The following is a 24,952-nucleotide window of genomic DNA, read 5'->3' on the forward strand; positions in this document are numbered from 1 at the left end:
GGTGGGCCCTAGCCTCACGTCATGGCTCTAACTCCAAATTGGACCTGAATCCTCACTATTATCCAATCGGAGTTTCAGTAGCAAGATCGTGAGCTTTGTCCAACAATTACGTAATCAAGAGATGGCAATAAAGAAAACATATTATTATCTCCCTCCTTATATAATAGATTTGCAAAAAGAATGAATAAAAGAGTATGCTTTTGGGTCAAATTTGAAAAGAGTGTTTTAAAGAAAACATGTAATTATCTCCCTCCTTATATAATAGATTTGCAAAAAGAATAAATAAAAAAGTATGCTTTTGGGTCAAATTTGAAAGAAGTGTTTGTCCTTTATATCAATCTAAAATCAAGGGCCTAAAATTATACACATGACTTAAGGAGAGCTCACAAAAGTTTTGCTTTTCTAGAAAGCACGTTTCAAACCCTTGGATCTTCATAAAAATCAGCACCTATAATCGCGACACATGGCTTAACAAGGGCTTAAAAAAGGAAAACTTCCTTACGAGAACAAAAAATATAAATAAGAGACCATAACTTTTTCTTATTTCTATTGGATATGAGCATCAACGTAAGTACATGGTGGAGACTAGCTGAGCCCTTTACTATCATCACTTGTGATTTCCGTTGTTGGTAATCTTTGGTCTTGGATTGCAACGGCTTTAAATCAATGATCATTGCAGTCCACTTTTGTCAAAAAAATTAAGCTCCTAAACAAAAAGCACCATATAATTTATTGTAACATTCAACAGGTGAGTCTCGGAAACCACATTTATCACGCTAGAATACGCTCTGTTGCAGCCATTCAAATGTTATTATAGAATTGATTTTCTCCTTCTAGATGCGTTAGGGAATCTTATTACAAAGATATGAATTTGTGTACTTGTAGCCAAGCCATGTAGTGTAATTGAATCTAGCAAAAGCCATGATGCATGCGAGTCCGTCAAAGTTGACACCAGGCTTTTGCAAAATGCAAAAGGACCTTAATCACTGTAATTATATAGAACGAGTGTCAACTTTCAGACTGGTTGCACTTTTGAATAGCACTCAATTCTTGAAAATTTTAGCTCTTTAGTCCACGTGACAAATTTTGGCAGACACATCTCCATGTACTTAACAGGATCTAAACACAAGGACCAGGTCTCCAAAACCCAGATCTTCAATTCACCAGAAGTGAATGTTATACAGACTAATATACATTTGGATCTGACTGATGAAACAAAATCGGTCAGAATGCCAAGAATTGCTATCAGTACAGGAAGATGCAACCATTTCTCAACACCTGTTGGCAAGGTTAAGGATGGATGGTAGAAACCTGCCAAGCTAGTACATGCTCTTGAAAGATTCAGCAAGCTGATTAAATTTTAAAAATCATGGTGCAGCCTCAATCACGTATCTTATTCTTTGCAAAAGACATGAAACATAGGCCACGCACCCCACAACCAAGAATTTTGAGTAATACCTTGCAAACTCTTCCCGCAAGTACTGTCAAAAAAATAGGCACATGGCCATCCTCTTTCACTGCGAGGCACTAACATCACGACGACTGGACAAGCTATAGAAAACTCTCTTGCATCTTTCATGGCCAAATTTCTAAGAAATCTCTGTCCAACCCAGTGCCAAACTGTCGGGTCAAAGCATGTTCACTAATACTCCCTTGTTCAACACCCCTTACCTTTAGCTTGCTTTTAGCTGTTCTTAAAGGGCCAGATAGGCTATGCCTTCTGAAAGAGCCAGAGTACATCGTAACTGACCTTGCAGTATCATACAAAAATGAAGCAGATCCATGTCTGCCTGCAGGTGCTTCTCCTGCTTGACTTGGTCCAGAGTCATAGTCTATGGAGACAAAGGAAGTGCTATCTGGAACATACTGAGCCTTGCGATCTAGCCATCGCTGCCCAGCTCTCACATCAATGTCAGCCGAAGAATCACCACCTTGACTGCCATTGGTAGAACCAGTGCCATTATTGACATCAGAATCGTTATAAACAAGCTTCAAAGCCTGCACCACCTCGCCCATGAAAGGACGATGCGAAACTTCTGGATGAACACACATCGAGGCAATAGCAGCTACTCGAGCCATATTGTCAAAAGGAACATTGTTCCTCAGAGAAGGATCGATAAGTAATTCTAATCCTTCTTTGCTTGCAAGAAGAGGCCGAGCCCAAGTGACAAGGTTCTCCTGTCCAGGGGGCTGTGACATATCAACTGGTTTTCTCCCAGACAGAAGCTCTAATAACACAACCCCATAGCTATAAACATCACTTTTCACCAGCAGATGTCCAGTCATTGCATATTCAGGAGCAACATACCTGGATCATAACAAAAAATGTTGCATCATCAAATTACTAATGAAATAAAAAATGTTATATCATCAAACTTCCAATGAAATAAACACCATGTTTGCTTGAAAAGGAGACTTCCAGCAAGAGAAATGCACAGATTCGAGCTTGAAATGTTACCCAAAAGTCCCCATAACTCTGGTAGAAAGGTGTCCACTTCCTTCATCTGGAGCAGCTTTTGCAAGTCCGAAATCTGAAACTTTCGGGTTAAAATCATTCTCTAGAAGAATGTTGCTTGCCTTAAAATCACGATGAATCACACGGGGATTTGAATCCTCATGAAGGTAAGCCAATCCTCGAGCTGCACCTAGCGCTATCTTCATACGCATTTCCCAATCCAATGGAGAGGACTCTTTATCCACCCCTAAAAAATATATACAAATTTCGTCAGACTCTTAGTAAAGCTGTATGAGTTCCAAAGGTTTAAAGAGGTATGTCAGATCACACCAACGTTTGTGTTTAATGGCACTCCGTCTGTTTAGAACATTCTGAAACAGTAGAGTGACATGGAACAAGGCACAATGCCCGTTTCCTTTTCAATTTGATAAGCAATATCCTTTCCTAATGATGTAAGCCATTAGAAGTATACCATGAAGATGTGATTCCACACTGCCGTTGGGGATGAGCTCATACACTAGGCAGCGACTATGCTCTTCTGTACATATACCAATTAGCTTCACCAAGTTGCGATGATGGAGACGACTCAACATCTCTACTTCAGCAATAAATTCTTTGCCCCCTTGCTGATCATCTCTTGTCAGCACTTTTACTGCCGCCTTCGTTCCATCATCTAAAATGCCACAATACACTCGTCCAAAGCCACCCTCTCCAATTATATTTTCTGGACGAAACTTATCAGTAGCCCTGTCCAATTCTGCAAAGGTAAATGTCCTTGCAGTGCTAGCATATGTTTGCATACTCGATGCAAATGACAACGAGTTTGAGCTACCAAGATCACTGGACAGCATAGAACGCCCACCTGTTGCATTCAAAGAATCAGGCGCTCTTCTCTCTCGCTCGCTCGCTCTCTCTCTCTGTCTCTCTCTCTCGGTGTCCTTCACACAAACACACACCATACCTCTGTTTCTTAGTAGTAACATACTCCACGTGCATACATTCCATGGTCAAAGCTTCTCTGGTTTTGTCATGCAGAATTACTGTTTCTTAATAACACAATGCCTGGTTCGTTACTTACATATTCATCCTCTAAAAACACAACACTTGGTGCAGTTTCAATCTCATGATAGTCACTCATAAGCTTGAAGACCATAAACTCCATCACGCATAGCACAGACTAGCTACTATTACATCCCCACTAACTTCATTAGCGCCCCTACGTGTGCCATGTGGCACAATCTACACCCAACATGCAATAGGAGTCAAGCCCCATTTTAGGGCTAGCAGTTGTCACATGCACCCTTGCACTTGGTTGCAAGGTGAACTGGCTACATCGACAAGTGCTGGTAGATCCCTAACCTAGGTGATTTTGTCATATGCCATGATACCATTGTGAGCCTTAGGCATGAGCTACGTAGGTTAGTCTCTCAAGCCTTAGGACAAGTCCTTGTTCACTAGCACCCACTGGAAAACTGGTTAGATTAGTTAGGTCCAGCCTTAGGACAAGTCCTTGTTCACTAGTACCCACTGGAAAACTGGTTAGATTAGTTAGGTCCAGCCTTAGGACAAGTCCTTCTTCACTAGTACCCACTGGAAAACTAGTTAGATTAGTTAGGTCCAGCCTAAGTTAGTAGATAGAGGAAGCCTTAAAGGCTACCTCTAGGCAGCCACAAGGGCTAGCTTTGGGACTGCCCTAGCAGCGAACAAAAGCTAACCAATCAAAGGTTGACTTGTCTAATGGTCCAAGCCAAAGGTTGCTAGTCAAAGTCAAAGGCTACTAGTCAGAGCCAAAGATTGACCAATCAAAGGTTGCTGTTCAAAGTCAAAGTCTGACCAATTAAAGGCTATTGGTCAAAGTCAACAGCTATTGGTCAAAGTCAACAGTTGACTACAGTCAAAGGCCCCTTTTCAAACATTCATTCCAACCTTCCTAGGTTGTACGTGCAGCATTACAATTGGGTTTGGACCAGCAAACGGAGGGAGGTTTGGTGTCTGTTTCAGCAGCTTTTCCTTTCAGTTTTACAGCTCGTTTATAGCTCTTTCTCAGCTCACCTTTCAGTTCTCATCTCTCAGCTTTCACTCAGTTCATCAAAGAATTACTCGCTTAAAATGTCTTCAAACAATGCCCGGCTCTCAGTGGAGCGAACGGCAATCTCGATGAAGTCAAATATTTCAACAATTCAGGGCATGATCGAATGTGTCCTTGGAAAGAAGAACCGTATCGCCGACACACTAAGTAGGAAGGCCTCCATACTGGCAATAGAAAGGGGCACTGTGCTAGAAATTCTAGAGAAAGACCTTGATTCTATGAAAACCCAATACGTGGATTCACCAAAGTTCAGCACTCAATATCAGTGCAAGAGCTCGCTCTCCGTTACTCAATCCAAGATGGGTGACTATTCTATAAGCATAGACTTTGTATGATCAAAGACAAGCGCCAAGCTTTGCTCCATGATGCCCATGACACCCTCACATGCGGCCATAGAGGCATCAATAGCACATTTGAGAAACCAGAGCGCTATTTTTTGTCACATCTGCCAAAAAGTAAAAGTATCCCATCTAAAGGCAGAAGGCTTGCTTCAGCCCTTACCGATATCCTAGAAGGTCCTTTTTAGAACATCACAACGGATTTTGTGGGACCCCTTTCAACATCTGCAGATACGCGAAATAGTCAATGTCTAACCAATGTTGGTTACTTTAGCAAGCTTATTCCGTGCAAGAAGACAGCCAACGCGGAAGACGTAGCCCGCTTATTTATCAGGTATTGGTAGCCAATTGGAGGATTACGACGGACTATTACCACGAACAGGGATTCCAAATTCATCTCGCATCTCTAGAGGGCTCTGTTCGAAAACTTTGGCACCAAGCTCCAGATGTCCAGTGCATTTCATCCACATACTGACAGACAATCAGAGATATATAATCAATTGGCATTTGACGTAACTAAAATCTTATTATCAGGATGCGCAATCAAATTGGAAGGAGTATCTTCCACTCGTATAGACCATACTGAACTATACGTTTTCATCGAGCATTGGCCCTGTTTCGCTTGTACAGCCCATACTGAGCAATACATATTCATCAAGCATTCGCCGTACACCGTATGAAGCTACTTTGGACGGGAGGTTTTCGTCACTCCTCACTAGGATGATATTCCGTCTCTCGAAGCCAATAAAACTACGAAATCCATAGTCGACATTACAGTCACCTCGCCGAAGCACAAGCAGCGTACATGTGCCAAGCCAACACGTCCCATCAAGATGTCAACTATAAAGAGGGTGACTGGGTTTATCTTAGGATTATTAAGCAAAGGTTAAAACAAGTAGGCAAGTGATGTCCCAAGTTCTCCTTAAGAAATATTAGACCATTCTTCATCGTTAAGAAGATGATCCACGTCTTTATGAAGTTGCGATTACTAGACACCTCGACATAGCATAACGTCTTTCACGTCGAGTGGCTGAAGCCTTATATTAGCTCAGCACTCATTGATATCACAAATGAGTAACAAACCCAAAGTGATCGATTATGCAAAAGTTATAGATTATGCAAATTCTCCTCCACAATTGAAGCATGGATCAAGAAGATGTATTCGCGAATTCTATACGAAGTTTTGAGATCGAGGGACCCATGAAACGGTTTGGCTAGATGAAAATTTCTTCCAAGAGTTCCCACAAATATTGGCAGACTACTTAGAGGCAATTACCGCCAAGTAAAGAAGAATAGAATGCCACATGCACACCTGCACCTAGGTGCAAGGTGACAACTGGTGGCTACATCGACAAATGCTAATAGATCCCTAATCTATGTGATTTTGTCATATGTCATGACCCCATTGTGAGCCCTAGTCCAAGGTCAATTAGGCACAAGCTATGTAGGTCAATCTCTCAAGCCTTAAGACAACTTAAAGGTCATACAATTAGCACCAAGTTAAGAAGAGTGGAATGTCACAGGAACCCCTGCGCCTGGGTACAAGGTGACAACTAGCTACATCGACAAGTACCTAATCTAGGTGATTTTGTCATATGCCGTGACCCAATTGTGAGCCCTGTTGGTAAACTAAAAGGAAAGCATGGAGTGAACACAAACTGAGAATTCTTGCTTATGGAATGAAGAAAGGTGAGGTTCTTAAGTAGGCACCTCTTACATGATCATTGACATCACTGATGACCTCTGAGCTCCATAATCATCTCCTCAATCTGCTCCTAGATTCTCTCAATCATCCTATGTGGCTTCTACCACCACCTAACAGTGCTTATGGGCACCTAACTGTGCCTCTAGCACACACACATAGAAACCAAGGTGTGCCTGGGGCATACACCTTGAGATATCCCATCATACCCCCCCTCAAGGGAATGCCTCAGGCTATGTCAAAGATACATCTAGTCTCATAGTTTCTCATGCCATCTCATGGTGGTCAAGGATAAATCTATGGCTAGGTTCTCATGCTAGCAAGGGGTTCCCAAGGGAGTGAAGTAAACAAAAGGGATACAAAAGACCTTCCAATGGTTATCTCCCCTGCATGTACATGCACACAATGTCTGCAGGAGGTACCATGGAGCAAAAACACATACACATGGCCTACATCATATGGTGACCAGAGGTGTTTACAAAACACACACAATAGTTTATTTCATTCATTTTGGAGGACTATCCAAGCTGAGTGCCTTGACTCAGCATAAAAAAAAGGAAGATCTGGAGCATATATGGAGATGATTCAAAAAGCATAATCTTCATAGGATGCCTCATCTTGTGGAAGCACATCAACTGAAAGTAGATTGGCAGTTTCTGACTTTCAAGTTGCTTCCTTTTTTGCTCTACAAAACTTTTCATGATGATTGTTTTTGCCACAGCGTTTGCATGGATTGATCTTGAAGCAGTCTCTTGAGAGGTGATTGCAAGGTGAAAACTTGCCCTTCTGGATTTTTATGGCATAGGCTGTGTCATTGCCTTTCCGGAGTTCCATGTGCCTTTCTTCTTCTTGAAGAGCAGAGATAAGACCTTCAAGATTAGGATTAGGAAGATTTTTCAAAGTGGTAATAACATGATCATCATCTTCAGGCATACTCTTGAGCAACGCTGCCATTGCATCATCTGTAGTGATAGCAGAGTTGATAGAAGCAAGTTGAGTCATGAGACTCCGCATGTAATTAACATGGGTGGCCAAAGGAGTGCCACTAACCATCTTCAATTCAAAGAAAGCAATCTTAAGTGACAATTTTGAGATGTGAGAGCTAGCACCAAAAATAATGTCAAGCTTCTGCCAAGCTTCTGAAGGAGACTCTAAGTCAGAGATGTAATGAATATAGTCATCTCCTAAGGCAAGAGCAATGATGCCATAGGCTTTCTCCTCTCTAGCAGGATCTCTTACCGGGTGTGTCGGAGCTGAGGATTCTCTAGCATTGAAGGCTATTGAAGAAGAAGTTGAAGCCGGTTTGACAAGCCCCCAGAGGTTTTCCCTCATCAATGCAAATTTAACCTTCATCTGCCATGTGTGAAAGCCCTTACCATTGAACTTATTCATATTCAAGATGGTAGCCATGAGAGGCTCTCTTACATGATCATTGACATCACTGATGACCTCTGAGCTCCACAATCATCTCCTCAATCTGCTCCTAGATTCTCTCAATCATCCTATGTGGCTTCTACCACCACCTAACAATGCTTATGGGCACCTAACTGTGCCTCTAGCACACACACATAGAAACCAAGGTATGCCTAGGGCATACACCTTGAGATATCTCATCAAGCGACCAATTAGACACGAGCTATGTAGGTCAGTCTTTCAAGCCTTAGGATAAATCCTTGTTCACTAGTACCCACTAGAGAACTAGTTAGATTAGTTAGATCCAACCTAGGTTAGTAGATAGAGACGGCCTTAGGTAGGCCACAAGGGCCAGCTTTGGGACTGCCCTAGCAGCGACAAAGGTTGACCGTTCAAAGATTGACTTGTCACAGTCAAAGAAGCTCGCTTATAGCTCTCATCAGCTTTCACTCAGTTTACCTCTCAGTTTCTCAGCTCCATATCTCAGCTCTTCCCGTCCTCAGTTTCTCAGCTCCATATCTCAGCACTTCCTGTCCTCAGTTTCACCTCTGTTGGCCTCTCTAAATCACGCAGTTACTCATCTTCAATAGCCTAGCACAGTGGTCTACATTGTGAGGGTAGCCAGAATTAGCCTTAGTCGAGATTGAGTTGCTTCTCAAGCATTCGTGGATCAGCTCTCAATGTCGAAGGGTCATCCTCGGAGTTGCATTCGTGCTCGCTGAAGGAGTGTTGTTTGTATTTCATAGTTCTCTAAGTACAAAGCAAATTCTTCCCTATTGGGGAATGGGCACCCTCAGTGGGTACAAGGACCCAATCTGGTGTCGTCTACATTTCTCTACCCCTAAAACTCTCTCTCTTCCTCTCTATGGTGCAAACACGTACGCCTCACAAAATGGTTTAAAGAAGGTCTTGCTGCGATTACACGATCGTTAACCGTTGCATGTTACAAAGGTGGGGCATTGACTCTTATACTCCAACAGAGTTGTCAAGTTCCTTACATAGTCAATCTGTAGCCGAGATATGCTACAGCGTACTGCCCTTACTCCTGACATATTAGAAGGTCTGCCCCCAGACTTGGAAGTTCCTTTCAGCATTGAAACCCCATAATCACAGGAGAGGACTCTTTTTAGCTGTCCAGAAGGAAAGAAAATGGTCAACCTGATAGGTGGACTAAAAAACAAAAGTTTTAAAAATGATCCAGTCTTAGATGTTTCTCCTTAAGCAAATTTTACATGGCCCCTAAACTGATGCTCAGGATGTTCTTTTACTGATTTTCAATCATACAATATACTCTTGTCTAGTTATTTGTAGTGAACACGGAATATAGCTTTCCTTGTTTTATTTGGGCAATTTGGTGCTATGCTAGGACTTAAAATGCTAACAATCTGATGTTTTGGAAGACAAGGAAGAAGTAAGTGGCTATAAGGGAAAGAAAAGGGCAAAAATGGAAAAGGCACAATAGGAAAAGGATTACAACAAAAAGGAAAAAAGGGAAAAGTACACAAGGAGAAGGGAAGAGCTGAAAAAGTCAGAGAGGGAAAAACATGACAAGAAAAAGCAGAAAAGAGGATTGCAGAGTGGGAGAATGACTAATCTGAAAATGTAAAGAGGAGAAAGGGAGAGAAGGAAAGGGATCTAAGGGGGAAGCAAGGTAAGAAAAGGGAAGAGGGAAAGGTAGATCCACAACAAGTGCTTGTTTGGTATGATTTGATTGGAGAGGTTCTGAAAGAAATTAAGGCAGAAATAGAAAAGACAAAAATGGAAAAGGCTGAGGGTGAAAAGGAAAACGTAAAAAAGAAAAGAGAAGAGGTAAAGACAGATGAATAGCAAGTGCCTTAGCAAGGGCATTCATCTTCGAGTATGGTAAGAAGAAACCGATATTATTAGCTAGCTCTGAATAAAAAAGGGTTAAGTCCAATTGGTAGAATACTATGATGTAGAAAAGGGGGCAGGGGCAGAAATAGAAGAGGGGAATAGAAGAGTGGAAGGGGGGAGAGAAACGGGGAGAAGGAAGGATATGAGAGAGAGAGAGAGAGAGAGAGAGAGAGTAGGAAGAAGGAAGAAGAGTAGACAGGATGACATGTCACATCAAAAAGTAATACAATGAGTGGTGGATGTTGACATATGTAGTCCCTCCACATTTCCCACCAACTCCCACTAGGGTACCACTAAATTGGCCCCTTTTTCTTGCTTCATTACAACCATCCCTTCTCATAGAATTTTGCCCTCATGTAGAATTTTGCCCTCAAAATTACATGCTCGGGCTGTCACACAAGGATGCTGAGACAGCAAAACAATGCTGATCAGCCTGGTTAAATATAGGGGTACTCCTGGACGATGCTCTCAGGCTGCCATGATTGTTCATCCAGGTAGTCATTTCCATCTGATGATGTATTCAACGTATACCTTGTTGCGAAGTACTCTATTTCTGAAAGGATATAACCCCCGTCAGCCATAGGTGGCAACTCTGGAAGAATGTACACATGCTGGCCTAAATGTGATCTCAGCAAAGACACATGAAATACATTGTGGATTTTGGAGGTGCTTGGTACCTCAAATTGATACGCTACTTCCTCAATCTTGCGGATGATCCAGTAAGGGCCATAATAGCGATGAGCAAGCTCTGTATTGGTATTACCCTTCAATGAAGCATAACAATTTTTGTGGAGACGTAAATGCACACAATCCCCTTCCATGATAGGTGATAGTGCCACAAGTAATTTCTTAAACTACTCGTTAGTTAAGAAATTGAAGTTACTTGAGAGTCCAAGTGTCCATAAATATGTGGTCTCTCTTGCAAAGGGCAGTGAGAAGGAACGTTGGGACACAATGATACATGGTGTATAGGTGGACATTTAAGGCTATCAGGATGCCTTGGATTTTCAAGTTATGCATCTCCACAGAGAGTTGGGAGTGCCAACGCATACAACACACACACACACACACACACACACACACAAAGAGTCAACACAGAGTGAGCCAATGGTAACAGATACAGTAGGGGGAAATCCTAAATAAAGGAATAGAAGAAGCTCCAGAAGATGCCCTATAGTGAAGGAAGGCATGGCCACCTATAGGCTTGGCAATGGCCAACGCAGGGGCTATCACATGACTGACCCCAGGAGCTGCCAACCGACCCGGGCCAAGATGGTTGACACAACATGCTGGTCAGCATAGTCTCAAGGTTTTCAAAAACGGGAAAATGGAAATGGGCGAGAAATGGTGTTTCTGAGTTTCGGCCACCAAAAGAAATAGTGGAAACAGAGTTTCGATTTTTAAGGTTAATAATAATAATAATAATATATATATATATATATGTATATATATACATATATATGTCATACAACAAGGCTTGAGAAAACAACAAGGAGGAGAGGAAAGGGAAAGGGCTAAGGAGAGCAAGGAGAGGTTGGAGAGGAGAGCAAGGAGGAGAGGAGAGGAGACGAGAAAAAGGAGAAGAGATTGGAGAGGAGAGCAAGGAGGGGGGGCAACGGGCTGACGGGGGGCTATAGGATGAGAGGAGCGCAAGAGGACATGCTAGAGAGGGAGAGCAAAAATTTCCCTACCCGCCAATGGGATTCTTACTCAATGGTTGAGGCAAGTATGTGTGTGCTAGGGTGTGTGAGTTTGACCTCTGGCAAGCCCCGAAGGCACCGCCAAAAAAAAACTACCCTATCTGAAACGCCATTTCGGGTTTTGAAAATGGCGCTGAAACAACGAACCATTTTGGGTGCCCACAAACGTTGTTTCTAGGCACTATGCTGGTCGGTTAACCGGACCTGCTACTTAGTTGACCTAAAAGGTCAAGTCCCAAAATGGGCTGGGCCTCTTGCCCTGCAAACTGAGCCATAGTGCCCTACCAAATAGTGTATAAATAGGGTTAAACACTCGGTCAAACCTATCCTGAATAGAGCAGGCAGACCCACATACAAGCCCTCACTCACTATGAGATGCACACAACTTTAACACCCTCTATGTAGCTCAAAGTGAGCAAACAATCTAAAGAAGCCCGCTCATGAAGATTCCACCATAGACCCTCCAACGCTATAGGAGTATCCGAGGAGAGCTCTAGTTAGCTTGGATTCTCGAAGAAGTGCTAACCATGAAAGAGTCATTGTCAATTGGAATTTTCCAAGCTAGCAGCACTGCGTCCCAATGGAGTAATGTGAATTGTGGAACACACCACATTCAATATCCCGACAATGAACTCATCACATATAGGAACCCCATACAATGAACTCAAACTCATCTGTCCAAAGTCTTTGCAACCCCAAACAATGACCTCGAACTCATCTTGTCCATAGCTCCGCACTATTACCTTGCTTGCCAGACTTGTAACTCATTAGGGCCAAAGGCAGCCTCTCTCCCATCCACATGCTCTCTCTGACTGTGACCCCTTGGGGGGTGGGGGGGACCTTTAATTGTCAAAAATTCGGTACTATCTTGTGGTCCTTGATGGTCATAGCTCCTGTTGTTTTTGAACCACTTGCCTAGTCAAAGTCTGATCACAAGTCCTAATCCTAAGACTTACCCTTGGACTTGCAATCCCTCGCCAAATGCCCTTCAACCACAGTTGTAGCACCTACTTTTGCTCTTCTTGGCCTTGTGCTGAGATGTAAGGGCCTAACTGCCACTTGGAGTGACCTGCAACTTGCCCTGGAACAACAAAACTGACTCCTCAAGCAATTGGGAGCAAAGCTCACCAAAATCAAATTGGTGTGTCGTGACCTGACACTACAATGCAGAAGAAACCATATCATATGCTGGTGGGAGCTTGGTGAGAATAAGATCTACCAACTCAAGAGATGTCAAAGCAGCTCCCATTGACAAAAGCTAGTCGAGGATGACCTTAGCCTTCATTAAGAAAGGCTGCATCGTATTACCACTGGGGAAGTCGAGACTATAGAACTGCCCTGAAAAGTAACCGCTCTCGTCGCTGAGTCCCTTACATAAAGATCCTCCAGATTGGACCAGACTACTACCAGAAAAACCTCTAATGTGAAGGTGTGCATCAATACTAAGTGTGCCTGTCAGTCACAATCCTCCCAGACTGCTAGCTCTGCAAGAAACTCACCCTTCTTGGCCTAGGTCCAATTCTTCAGGTTCATCCGACGGTCTCGAACCCTTGAAACAGCTCCCAAAGCCCCTTGTGAATGAACCAAAGCTTGAGTTGAAGCCTCCAATGAGAATTAATTAACTCCGTTCAACTTGTCCAGATTAGGTCCAAAACCCTTGTCAAAACAGCACGCGAATACTAGCACCTGCTAGGAAGACTATCGCTCAATGGAACATCCTCAAAAATACGTCGCAATGCATTCGGCATGCGTCTACTTACTAACCTCGCTTGGTCCCAGGCCAACTTGCTTGAAATCTGATACCATGTGAGATTTGTGCATATAGTGCACAGAGAGACAGAGAGAGAGAGAGAGAGAGAGAGAGAGAGAGAGAGGCAATGGTAACTATATACGCAGAGGAAAAAACCCTAAACAGAGGAATAGAACAAGCTCCAAAAGATGCCCAGGGCCCTCCAATGAGGGAAGGCATGACCACTTACAGGCCTAGCAGTGGCTGACCCAAGGGTGACACATACCTAGATGAATCCAGAAACATTCCCAAACTCATCCTCTAAAAACACAACATAGTGCAGTTTCAATCTCATGATAGTCACTCGTAAGATTGGAAACGTTAAACTCCATCACGCAAAGCAAGGACTAGCTACTATGACATCCCCACTGACGTCATCAGCTCCCAACAGTGAGTGTAGACCATAGTATAAAAATATGCTCTCACACATACAAATCCACACACCCATACATACTTGAGCATCCCTTTATACAAAGTCTTCATACTGAGTTTCTGTCGGCACTCCGGAGGTGAAGGGCAGACTCAGCCATGACGAAAGCTAGCACTAAAGGAGAAGGCCAATCAAAATGTAGTCCAAAATCTCTTCATTTAAGCTACAACTGCTTGTGAAGTCTAAACGATTTCATTTTAGTCTCTCCCAAACAAGCATCTAAATCTCGCCGATAAGGCAACGCACCATTTAAGATAAAAAGAATTATCGCAATACCAGCAAGCCGCAACATGGACAAAAACTTGCATGTCTGGTGAAATTTGCATGTCTGCTAATACGACGGAAGCATACACCTAGATGATCTGGGAACATTCCCAAACTCATCTTCTAAAAACACAGCACAGTGCAGTTTGAATCTCATGATAGTCACTCATAAGATTGAAAACCATAAACTCTAGCAAGGACTAGTAAGGGCTGCCACATGGCCGACCCCAAGGTCATTAACCGACCGAGGCTGGGTCGGTTGGATTAAACAGCCCATAAATAGGCATAAACACTCAGTCAAACCTATCTTGAATAGGATAGGCACACCCACATAGAAGCCGTCACTCATTATGAGATGCACACAACTTTAACAACATGATTTACCCAATGCACCATTTATTTGTTTGATGGAATTCGAACAACTTCTACACCAACGAGAATGCCCAATATATATCTATCGACTTACTTTTGTTGATAATTTTATTTCTTATGTATCTGAAAGAAGTAAACTTTTATATCATATTGTTAAAGCATAAAGCTTCTTTTAATGATTTAATGGTTGAATTAATAGAAGGTTTTTTGTGTGATTTACCTAATGGTTTATCCTATAAAAAAGGAGTATATCATTAAATAAATATATATTATGGATCTACCCCTGTTTGTAGACCCCTTATAGACTTAGTCAAATAGAAGAAACGTGAGAAGCAAAAACAACTAATAGAATACCTTTAAAAAGGCCAAATTCAACCAAGTAGCTTACCTTGCTCTTTACTAGTACTATAGATAATATGCACTTATGCATAGATTACCGAGATCTAAATAAAATCACAATAAAAAGATAAGTATCCTAAGCCTCGCATTCATGAGCTCTTTGATCAATTGCAAGGGGCTGAATTTTACAAAGACCAACTTAATATCTGGATATTACCAAGTAGGATTAGAGAAGAGGATGTCCTAAGACGTCATTTTGTACTAAGAATGAGCATTATTAATTTAGAGTAATACCATTTGGTTTAATGAATTCTCCGAGAGCTTTTATGACACTTATGGATAGTCTTGAGGCCAAGATAATATCCTTATCTATAGTAAAACGAGGAAAAAGCAAATGGGACATTTAAGAAAAGTGGTCCAATTGCTTAGAGACAACTCTCTTTTTACTAAAGGATCCAAGTGTGAATTCTTTGCAAAAGAAGTGAAGAACTTGGGACATCTTATGCCCCAAGAATGGATTCATATAGATCATGAAAAGGTAAGGGCCATTTTAAAATGGCCACATCCTCAAACCTAGAAGAATTACAAATATTCTTATATTTGTTTGGATTTTATGGGAGCTTCATCCACGACAATGCTAAATTTGGTGTTCCGATGACGGCTCAGCTTAAGAGGAAGGGAAGTACCTTCATATGAGAGCAACCTCAAAAGAAGAGTTTGAAAAGTTGAAAGTAGTTATAGTAGTAGCTCTTGTCTTAAAGGTAGTGGATCCCAATGAACCATTTGTGGTTGAAACAAATGACAATGAGTTTCTTGCATGGGTGGTACTTTCACAAAAAAGTTGACTAGTAGCTTTTGAAGCTAGACCATGCTCCATGGAATTACTCGGCATATAAGAAGGAATGTATGCTATAGTTTATGTTTTAAAGAAATGGAAGCACTATTTGTACAGCGTTAAGTTTGAGATCATTTTTTGTTAGCACCAAGTGGATTTTACAATTAGCTTAAAGAAAGAAAAGCTAGATGGGAAAAAATAATGCAAGAGTTTTATTTTCAATTCACATATCAAAACATGTAATTTAAAGTGGTAGCAGATTCCCGACGATTGCCAATGGTTTCATTGAAGAGTCACATGGAAATCGTGACATACAACAAGTTAAAAATATAGTATTGAAGATGGCAACTAGCTCTACAAAGGTAGAGTATGTGTCCCAGATAATTATGACATAAGGCACCAAATTCTTTTTGAGTGTCGTGATAGTCCTAGTGCTGAACACTGGAAATTCAAAATGCATATGCACTTCTGAAAAGGCAATTTTTTTGGCCTGGAATACATAAAGACTTCCCAGATATGTATTGAAGTGCCAAAAATGCTAGTTCAATAAAGCTGAACGCCTCCTACATCCCTTAGAGATCCCAAGGACATAGAGGGGCATAATTCTAAGTGCATAATCGTGGATCGGTTGACCAAGATAGCTCAATTTGTTCCAACCAATGAAGAGGTTAAAACTCTCGAATCAGTAAAGCTATTTGTGGGCATATCTATAGATTGTATCAGCAAAGCTATTTGTGGGTATATCTATAGATTGTATGGCCTACCACTCGGTATTGTTAATGACAGGGACAACAATTTAACAACCATTGTTGAGGAATTGTATTTATGAGGTTGGAAATACTTTGAATATAAGTACTAGAAATCATCGACATAGTGATTTCAAACTAAACAGGTCGATCAAGTCATTGAGGATATGCTTCGAGCATCTATGAGTAAAAGGTAAACTAATTTGGAACAACATTTGCCAATGTTACAATTCACATACAATAGTGCCAAGCATTCAACTATAGGTTTTCATTCATGATGATGTAGGATTTCAACCTCGAGCCCCAATTGCAGTGGGACTCGAAAAAGAGAAGATTCAGGCGACCAAAGACTTTCTTGAATATATACATCAAATGCTCAAATTGGCTCATCAAATGCTCAAATTAGCTAAAGATAGCAATAGAAAGGCTCAAGATAGATCTTCAAAAACCCTTAAAATGGGTAAGTGTCCAAAGTTGTCTCCTAGGTGTTGTCAACCATTCTTAATATTTAAGAGAATTGAAAAACTTGCTTACAAATTAGCCTTACCAAAAGGATGTAGGGTACATCCAGTTGTTCATATAAGTAGGCTAAAAAGGAAGTTAAGAGTTGATGACAATCTTACTAGAAATGAAATCTTAGTTGAACTCATTGAATATGTATCTTTACCACATGAACCCAAAAAAAAATTTAGATGGACAAGAAAAGAGAAAAAGACAAGTTAAGGGGAAAGATAGACCCGAAGAGAGTTCAACATGGGAAAGGTTACGCAATCTCCAAGGCATAGTTACAAGAAACGGCCGTTTCTTGCCAGGAAACGAAAACGGCGTTTCTTGAAAAAACGCCGTTTCGTAATCTGTTTTTTTTTTCGTTTGCATTAGGGGAGGGAGGTGGTAGTTTTGTTGGGGGTGGTTGGCTCTCTTTTGATTAAATTATTTTTTGTCCTCTTTTGATTAAAACGTTTTTCGTCGATTTGTCACCTCTTGTTGTCGTTTTCGTCGCATCCAGTGCTGTTGCTCAACATCATGCTGCTCTCCAACCTCTCCATCTTTGATTCCTGGGCCCTGGCACCTGCATCCTGCTCTCCTCTCCATCCCTCCATTCTGCAGGTTGCTCTCCACCCTACAGGCTGCAACCTACTCTCCATCTTGCAAGCTGGTAGTTGCTCTCCATCCTCAGCCTGCTCTCCATCCCTCCACTACCTCTCCTCTCTTACCTCTCCATCCTCCTTCTACCTCTCATCCTTCTCCTCCGACTCCTTCTACCTCTCCATCCTCTTTCACCTCCCCATCCTCCTTCTACCACTCCATCCTTTCTCACCTCTCCATCCTCCCTCTCAAACTTCCGATTGTGATAACTTCAAACTTGTTAGAACTTGGAACTTAGAACTTAGTTCATGACACATGTTGATTGTTGAAGCATCATTCATGGATAATAGATGATACGAGATAGATCAATCATCATAGGAATTTAGAATCATATAAGCATGCATGATGCTTCAAGTATAGATAATTGTATTATGTATAATTTGCACTCTATTGATAATTGTAGTATGTATAAAATAAAAAATTTTATACATTAATTGTACCATAATGCCGTTTCTTCCATTTTCGTTTCGATAGAGGCCGAAAACTCATTTCCCCAGTTTTCCCCATTTCCATTTCTCCCGTTTCCGTTTCTTCCGTTTCCGTTTCCGTTTCCGCTGGCAACAATGCTCCAAAGAAGGTTCCCCAATTTTGTTTTCCATCACGTAAAACATTTTTAAGGGGAAGGAAATTATATATTTATTATCACAGAAGCCCACGGCTTGGCTATGGGAAGGTGGGAACCAAAGGGCTCAACAATGTTGCATTTAGAAGGTCTCTTAGGACTTGGGTCTAGGTTAATTCCTAGGCTCAGGCATTAATGAAGGGGTGCAAACGAGATCCACTTGCTACTTGTGACACTCAATAGTGTTAGAAATTACCCAACAGAGGGTATGCACAGCGGAAGACTAATAGTAATGCCCAAGAGCTCACACAGTGCGTGTGGGATGTGGAATCACAAACAACTTATGTGCATAAAATAGATGTGCAGACTCATCAATAGAAAATGAACCAGCCAAATAGAGAAACCACCAAAATAATATATTTCCGTCCAAAACTATGGACACGATACAAAACAAATAGATCCAGAGTCCCACCAATGGTGTGGTCCTCTGAAATTACCACAAGGTACTTCTCCTATCTGCTGGCTATCTCTAGACTCGAGCCCACGTGCTCCACCTTGAGCGTAAGTAGACTTTCCATCCAGATCCCTTCCACCTTGCTGTCTTTGCACCAGCCTAGGTGGGCAGCACTCTAAGCTAGGTCTGCAGCTCCTGTGTGCTCCCTTTACCTCCAGTGATGAGGCCTAAGGCAAGCTCCCTGCTGCTCCTTTCTCCTGGTACTTGTACTGCTCCAAGTGATGATGAATGAGGCCAAGGGCCTCTCCTTTTATAGGCACAAGGGCTGCCCAAAAAACCGACCAGCAGCCTCAAACTGGACGACCCAAACATGCCGACCAGGCTGCTATAAAACTGCCCTAAAAGGGCCCTCATAACTAGGGCCTCTGGCCCACAAAACTAGGGCTTTGGCCCTCACTTCAAGGTAGGGTCCCAGCCCCTATGCAGGCCTGCCTGGCTGTCTTAAATGGGCTATAAATATGCCCTCCCAGGCTCAGTCCCTTGCACCCCTATTTGCTGCTGCTCCTGACCTCCTGGGTGCCCATTCTCCAGCCCCGTACTGCTCCGTACAGTTGTGTGCCACCTGTCCCGCGTCTTCTCTAGATGTGCTGCCCACATGACAGCCATGATGCTGTCCATGTGGCAGCCCTTTTCTCTCTTTTTCTATGGGGTACTGCCCTAGGTCTCCCTCCCTCATGCTCTCCTCATATGGGGGCTTACAAATGGGGAGGTGACCATTCCAACACCCCTTCTCACCGACACATCCAGGCCCAATGCCAACATGTCGACGAAGATGCTCCAATAACTCCCTGGTCGTAGTCCTATGGAACTTTTTGATGTCGAAATCTTTTCCTGGCTTTTCATCCAATGGCTCCTGCTCCACCAAGTCTGGTTCCGCTTCCACACACCATCATGGTACACAGGTCCATCTTTGGTAGCACCTCCTGGCACCACCTCCTTCAGTCACGTTCTCGCCTTTGAACTCGAGCAATCCAGCCGTCACGATCTTCCAATTGTCCCCCTCATAATGAGTGAACAACCTGGAGTCTTCCAAGCACCATGCTCTGAGGGTCTGTTTCAACCCGTCCTTCCTTTGGCAAGGTCTGCAACAAAAGTACATCTCCAGATAACCTAGTCCGCGAACTTTAAACGCACCTGACTGAACCTGAATCACACTCCTCGCAAGGGCACAATCCTCTAGTCGTGGAAGTCGATTCCCAAGAGCTTTTGAATCAGGGTCGTCCTTCAGCAAGGTCCCTGCCTTCAGGCTCCCACACCTGTGAGCCTCCTATTTGGGCTCTCATACCATGTTAGAAATTACCCAACAGAGGGTACGCACAGCAGAAGACTAATAGTAATGCCCAGGAGCTCACACAGTGTGCGTGTGGGATGTGGAATCACAAACTTCTTAACTTAATGTGCATAAAATAGATGTGCAGACTCATCGACAGACAATGAACCAGCCAGATAGAGAAACCACCAAAATAATATATTTCCGTCCAAAACTATGGACACAATAAAAAAGAGATGGATCCAGAGTCCCACCAATGGTGTGGTCCTCTAATCTTACCACAAGGTACTTCTCCTATCTGCTAGCTATCTCTAGACTCGAGCCCGCGTGCTCCACCTTGAGCGTAAGTAGACTTTCCGTCCAAATCCCTTCCACCTTGCTGTCTTTGCACCAGCCTAGGTGGGCAGCACTCTAAGCTAGGTCTGCAGCTCCTGTGTGCTCCCTTTACCTCCAGTGATGAGGCCTAAGGCAAGCTCCCTGCTGCTCCTTTCTACTCGTACTTGTGCTGCCCCAAGTGATGATGAATGACGCCAAGGGCCTCTCCTTTTATAGGCACAAGGCCTGCCCCAAAAAACCGACCAGCAGCCTCAAACTGGCCGACCCAAACATGCCGACCAGGCTGCTATAAAACTGCCCTAAAAGGGCCCTCATAACTAGGGCCTCTAGCCCACAAATCTAGGGCTTTGGCCCTCACTTCAAGGTAGGGTCCCAGCCCCTATGCAGGCCTGCCTGGCTGTCTTATATGGGCTATAAATATGCCCTCCCAGAGTCAGTCCCTTGCAGCCCTATTTGCTGCTGCTCCTGACCTCCTGGGTGCCCATTCTCCAGCCCCGTACTGCTCCATACAATTGCGCACCACCTGTCCCGGGTCTTCTCTAGATGTGCTGCCCACATGACAGTCATGATGCTGTCCATGTGGCAGCCCCTTTCTCTCTTTTTCTGTGGGGTACTGCCCTAGGTCTCCCTCCCCCATGCTCTCCTCATATGGGAGTTTACAGATGGGGAGGTGACCATTCCAACAAATAGGCCATGGCAAGGGTGCATTTGCCAGCCAAGTCCTTCTTGAACTCCAATCTATTACATCTTGGGGAGTAAATATGTCTACTTCCAACAAGCTTATAAGATTGGAGCTTCACCAATATGCAGCATTCGTAGAGAGATTATGGTTCTCACTTGTTGGGCTTAAGGTCCTATAAGTCATCATCAATTTTGAAAATCTCATATCAGCATCAAGTGCGTCAATCAGTTTCATCACAACGGATATGTGATTTGATATAACAAAGGAAAATTTTAGTTTGGCTTATTTTAACCATGGAGTTGGGAAGCCATGCACATAACCAATAGCTATGGAATCTGAGGATTCAGGAACCAATCACACCATAGAGTTTCTACTCAATTTCCATAAAGCTTGTATCTACCATCTGTTTCAACGAGACATATGAGGCAAGCTTCTCAGGAGATGACTTTGTGGTAGAGTTTGCATGGTTTGAGAATCAATCAATTGGGATTGAAACTCAGTGTCGGAAGATGGCGGTTGATGTTGAGAGAAATCTGAAGAATGAACTCCAAGTTGGTTTGTTGCAGCCATTGCCCATACCAGAGGACAAATGGACACACATAGCGATGGCTTTCATCACAAGATTGCCTTCTACACGATTGGCGATGGGGTAGCATCTATGTAGTGGTGAATAGACTAACAAAACAAGCCCATTCCATACCCACTAAGACCCAATATTCAAATCACAAGTTGCTTGGCAGTTTCTTGATCACATGTTTAGCAACATAAATTCCCTTAGGAAATTGTGAGCGATAGAGATGCAAATTTTATGGATCATTTCTGGCAGGGATTATGTACAGCAATGGGTACTGTAATCACCCCTAGCATATCTGGCAAGCTTCTAAGAAGATGACTCTTTGGTAGAGTTTGCATGGTTTGAGAATCAATTTGGCCATTCGGATTGAAACTCGTGTCGGAAGATGGCGGTTGATGTTGAGGGAAATCTCAAGAATGAACTCCAAGCTGGTTTGTTGCAGCCATTGCCCATACCAGAGGGCAAATGGACACTCATAGCGATGGATTTCATCACAGGATTGCCTTCTACAGATCGGGGATGGGGTAGCATCTATGTAGTGGTGAATAGACTGACAAAACAAGCCCATTCCATACCCACTAAGACCCAATATTCAGCATCACAGGTTCTTGATCACGTCTTTAAGCAACATAGATTCCCTCAAGAAATTGTGAGCGATATAGATGCAAAATTTATGGATCATTTCTTGCAGGGATTATGTACAGCAGTGGGTACTGTAATCACCCCTAGTACTCCACACCATCTTGAGCCTGACAGTCAGTCTAAAAGGTTGAACAAATGGGTAGAGGAATACCTATGGCATTTCTTTCATGACACCCAGAGGTCCTGTGATAAGTGGCTTGCACTTGCTGAATCTTGCTACAACAGCACTAAGCATCTCTCCATTGGAATGAGACCATTTGAGGCCATTCCTCAATTGCAGATGTGGTTGTGAAAAATCAGCAAGCACAACATGACTTGGAGAGGTTGGAAGCTCTTCTACAATTGGCTAAAAAGAATTTGCAAGATGCCCAAGCCAAGCAAAAGAAATATGTAGATGAACATAGGAGATACTTGGTTTTCAAGGAAGGGGATTATGTGCACTTGCATCTCCACAGAAATTGTTATGCTTCATTGAAGGGTAATATCAACAAAAAGCTTGCTCGTCAGTATTATGGCCAAGATCATCCATAAGATTGGGGAGTAGCGTATTAGTTGGAGCTACCGAGCACCTCCAATATAAAGAAAGTTCTTGGAGACAAATAAAACAATACTGAAGACTAATGATAGCTGAAGAAGAAATATATATCACCAAAGGAACTCAATACAAGAGAAGGTATGAGAGAGAAGCTTTGGAGGGAGCAAACATCAGTCCTCCAGGGCAGCCAACTGTAGTGGACTTCTGCACTAGCTCCACAAGTTGGAACTGAACTAGATTTGGGACAGCAAACTGATGCAAAGGTTGCTGCAGATCTGGAGCAAAAAGAACAGTAGATGGAGCAAAAGATCTGGAGCAGAAGTTGGGACAGATCTGGAGCAGAAGTAGGGGGCAGATCTGAAGCAGAAGTAGGGGCAGATCTGGAGCAGAAGTAGGGGACAGATCTGAAGCAGAAATAGGCACAGATCTGGAGCAGGAAGGAGGGGCAGATCTGGAGCAGGAAGGAGGCAGGAAGGAGAGGCAGAAGAGGAGGCAGCCAGGAGGCAGAAAGAAGAGGCAGAGAGGAGGCAGCCAGGAAGCAGGAAGGAGGCAGGAGCTCAAGGTGTGCAGGGACCTCAGGAGGACAAGTGATGATGGAGCACCTAGGCCCCCCCCCTTTAAATAGGGAAGGGCCAGTAGGTCAACCAGCTGGTCGGCCCAGATCTGGCCGACCTGGCCAGTCTGGTCGGCCAGATTTTGACCGACCTGGTCAGTCTGGTCGGCCAGTTTTTGGTCGGCCAAAATGTGGCCAGTTTTGGCCTCCGATTCTGGGCTCTGCTGGGGCCTGTTTTTGACGAGGTTTTAACACAGTGTTTTGGTTTTGATTTTCGTCTTGACGGAGATTCACCTGTGGCTTTTTACCTGTATTTTATCTGACCATTGCACCAGTTTGGCCTTTGATTATCCTGTCCTCTAGAGTTGGAGATTGCCTGGCTTAACACCCCCTCTCAATGTCCAATGTAGAAGGGAGAAGCAAAGAGTTGTTCCAGGGGTGATCTATCTTCTTCATCAGCTTTTTTTTTTTTTTTTTAAACAAGAGGGTTTTCATTTAGATGAAGATGCCTACAAAGTAGGTTTTCATCTTCACTAAATGCCCACATGATGGTACAATCAAAAAGTACAAAAAAGAAATACTTTAATGAGTGCCCTCGCAGGGGATTTGTTCACTTCCTTAAGCACAAGTACACAAAAACTGCCAAGTAGAAGGAGGCGGTATACCAATCCCAAGCCGTGGGCTGAGATGCTCAAGAAGTCGGTTAACCGGCTTGGTAAGAATGTCAACATGATTATCGATAGCTGGAACATATACCAATCGAATAGTACCTAATTCCACTTGCTCGCGAGTAAAATGAAAGTGGACGCCAACATGTTTGGTGCAGTTGGAAAAAATGGGATTGCCCGCGAGAGCGATGGCACTTTTGTTGTCGACGTAGAGGATCGTTGGTTCAGTACAAGGAAAGTGTAGCTCTGCCAGAAACTGCCGGAGATATATGGCCTCTGTGGTACAATCATACAAGGCCCAGTATTCAGCCTCAGTAGAAGAGCCAGCAATAGTTTCTTGTTTACGGCTGGACCAAGAAACAGGTGCCGAGCCGAACGAGAAAATGTAGCCGCCATGAGAACGACGATTGTCCGGGTCGCCAGCCCAGTCGAAATCAGTGTATCCCTGTAGTGTTAAAATGGTCTGAAATGTAAACCATAAGAGTAAGTACCACGTATGAACCGCAAGATACGAATACATGCATGCCAATGAGTGAGCTTAGGTTCATTAAAGTACTGACTGAGAATGGAAACTGAGTAAGAAAGATCCGGACGAGTGTGAATGAGCCAGAGCAGCTTGCCAACAACCTGACGATAGAGATGTTCATCAAAGGGAGGAGACTCCAAGTCTTTTGAGAGCTTGACTGTGGGATCCAAGGGAGTGGTAGCTAGCTTAGGCTCGTGGGGAATGATCTGATCAAGGAGTTGAAGAGCATATTTCTGTTGAGAAACAAAGATGCCACCAGAATGCTGAACAACTTTCATGCCCAAGAAATAGGAGAGAAGACCAAGATCGGTCATCTCGAATGTGGTGCTGAGTTGAGTTTTAATGAATTGAAGTGTGGTGGTGGTAGAGCCCAAAAGCAAAAGATCATCTACGTAAAGTAAGATAAAGCAGACCCCCTCTGAAGATTGATGTATATATAAATTTGGACCACAAGGAGTGGAATGAAACCCATTAGTTTTGAGGAAGGTGTCTATTCGATGTAACCACAACCGAGGTGCTTGTTTAAGCCCATAAAGAGCTTTGCGGAGACGAAATGCCTTATTTTCATGGCCAGGAGGAGAAAATCCTGGTGGGGGA

The 24,952-nt window shown here is 43.1% G+C and overlaps 1 protein-coding gene across 1 annotated transcript in view; it reads right to left on the bottom strand.

Annotated features, from left to right (window-relative positions):
- Positions 1-850: 850 nt before the first annotated feature.
- Positions 851-24,952, bottom strand: part of LOC147890239 (receptor-like serine/threonine-protein kinase ALE2) — a 39,387-nt gene continuing 15,285 nt past the window's right edge. The window contains exons 6-8 of the mRNA XM_087390448.1: positions 2,928-3,317; positions 2,459-2,702; positions 851-2,308 (exon numbers count right to left, since the gene is read on the bottom strand). Coding sequence (XP_087246574.1) covers positions 1,576-2,308; positions 2,459-2,702; positions 2,928-3,317 — 1,367 coding nt within the window. The 3' untranslated portion in view covers positions 851-1,575. The remainder of the gene's footprint in view (positions 2,309-2,458; positions 2,703-2,927; positions 3,318-24,952) is intronic.

Source organism: Dipteris shenzhenensis, chromosome 19 (genome assembly GCF_047967505.1).
Source record: "Dipteris shenzhenensis isolate YYH24624 ecotype China chromosome 19, Dip_SZ_1.0, whole genome shotgun sequence".
NCBI classification, from domain to species: Eukaryota; Viridiplantae; Streptophyta; class Polypodiopsida; order Gleicheniales; family Dipteridaceae; genus Dipteris; species Dipteris shenzhenensis.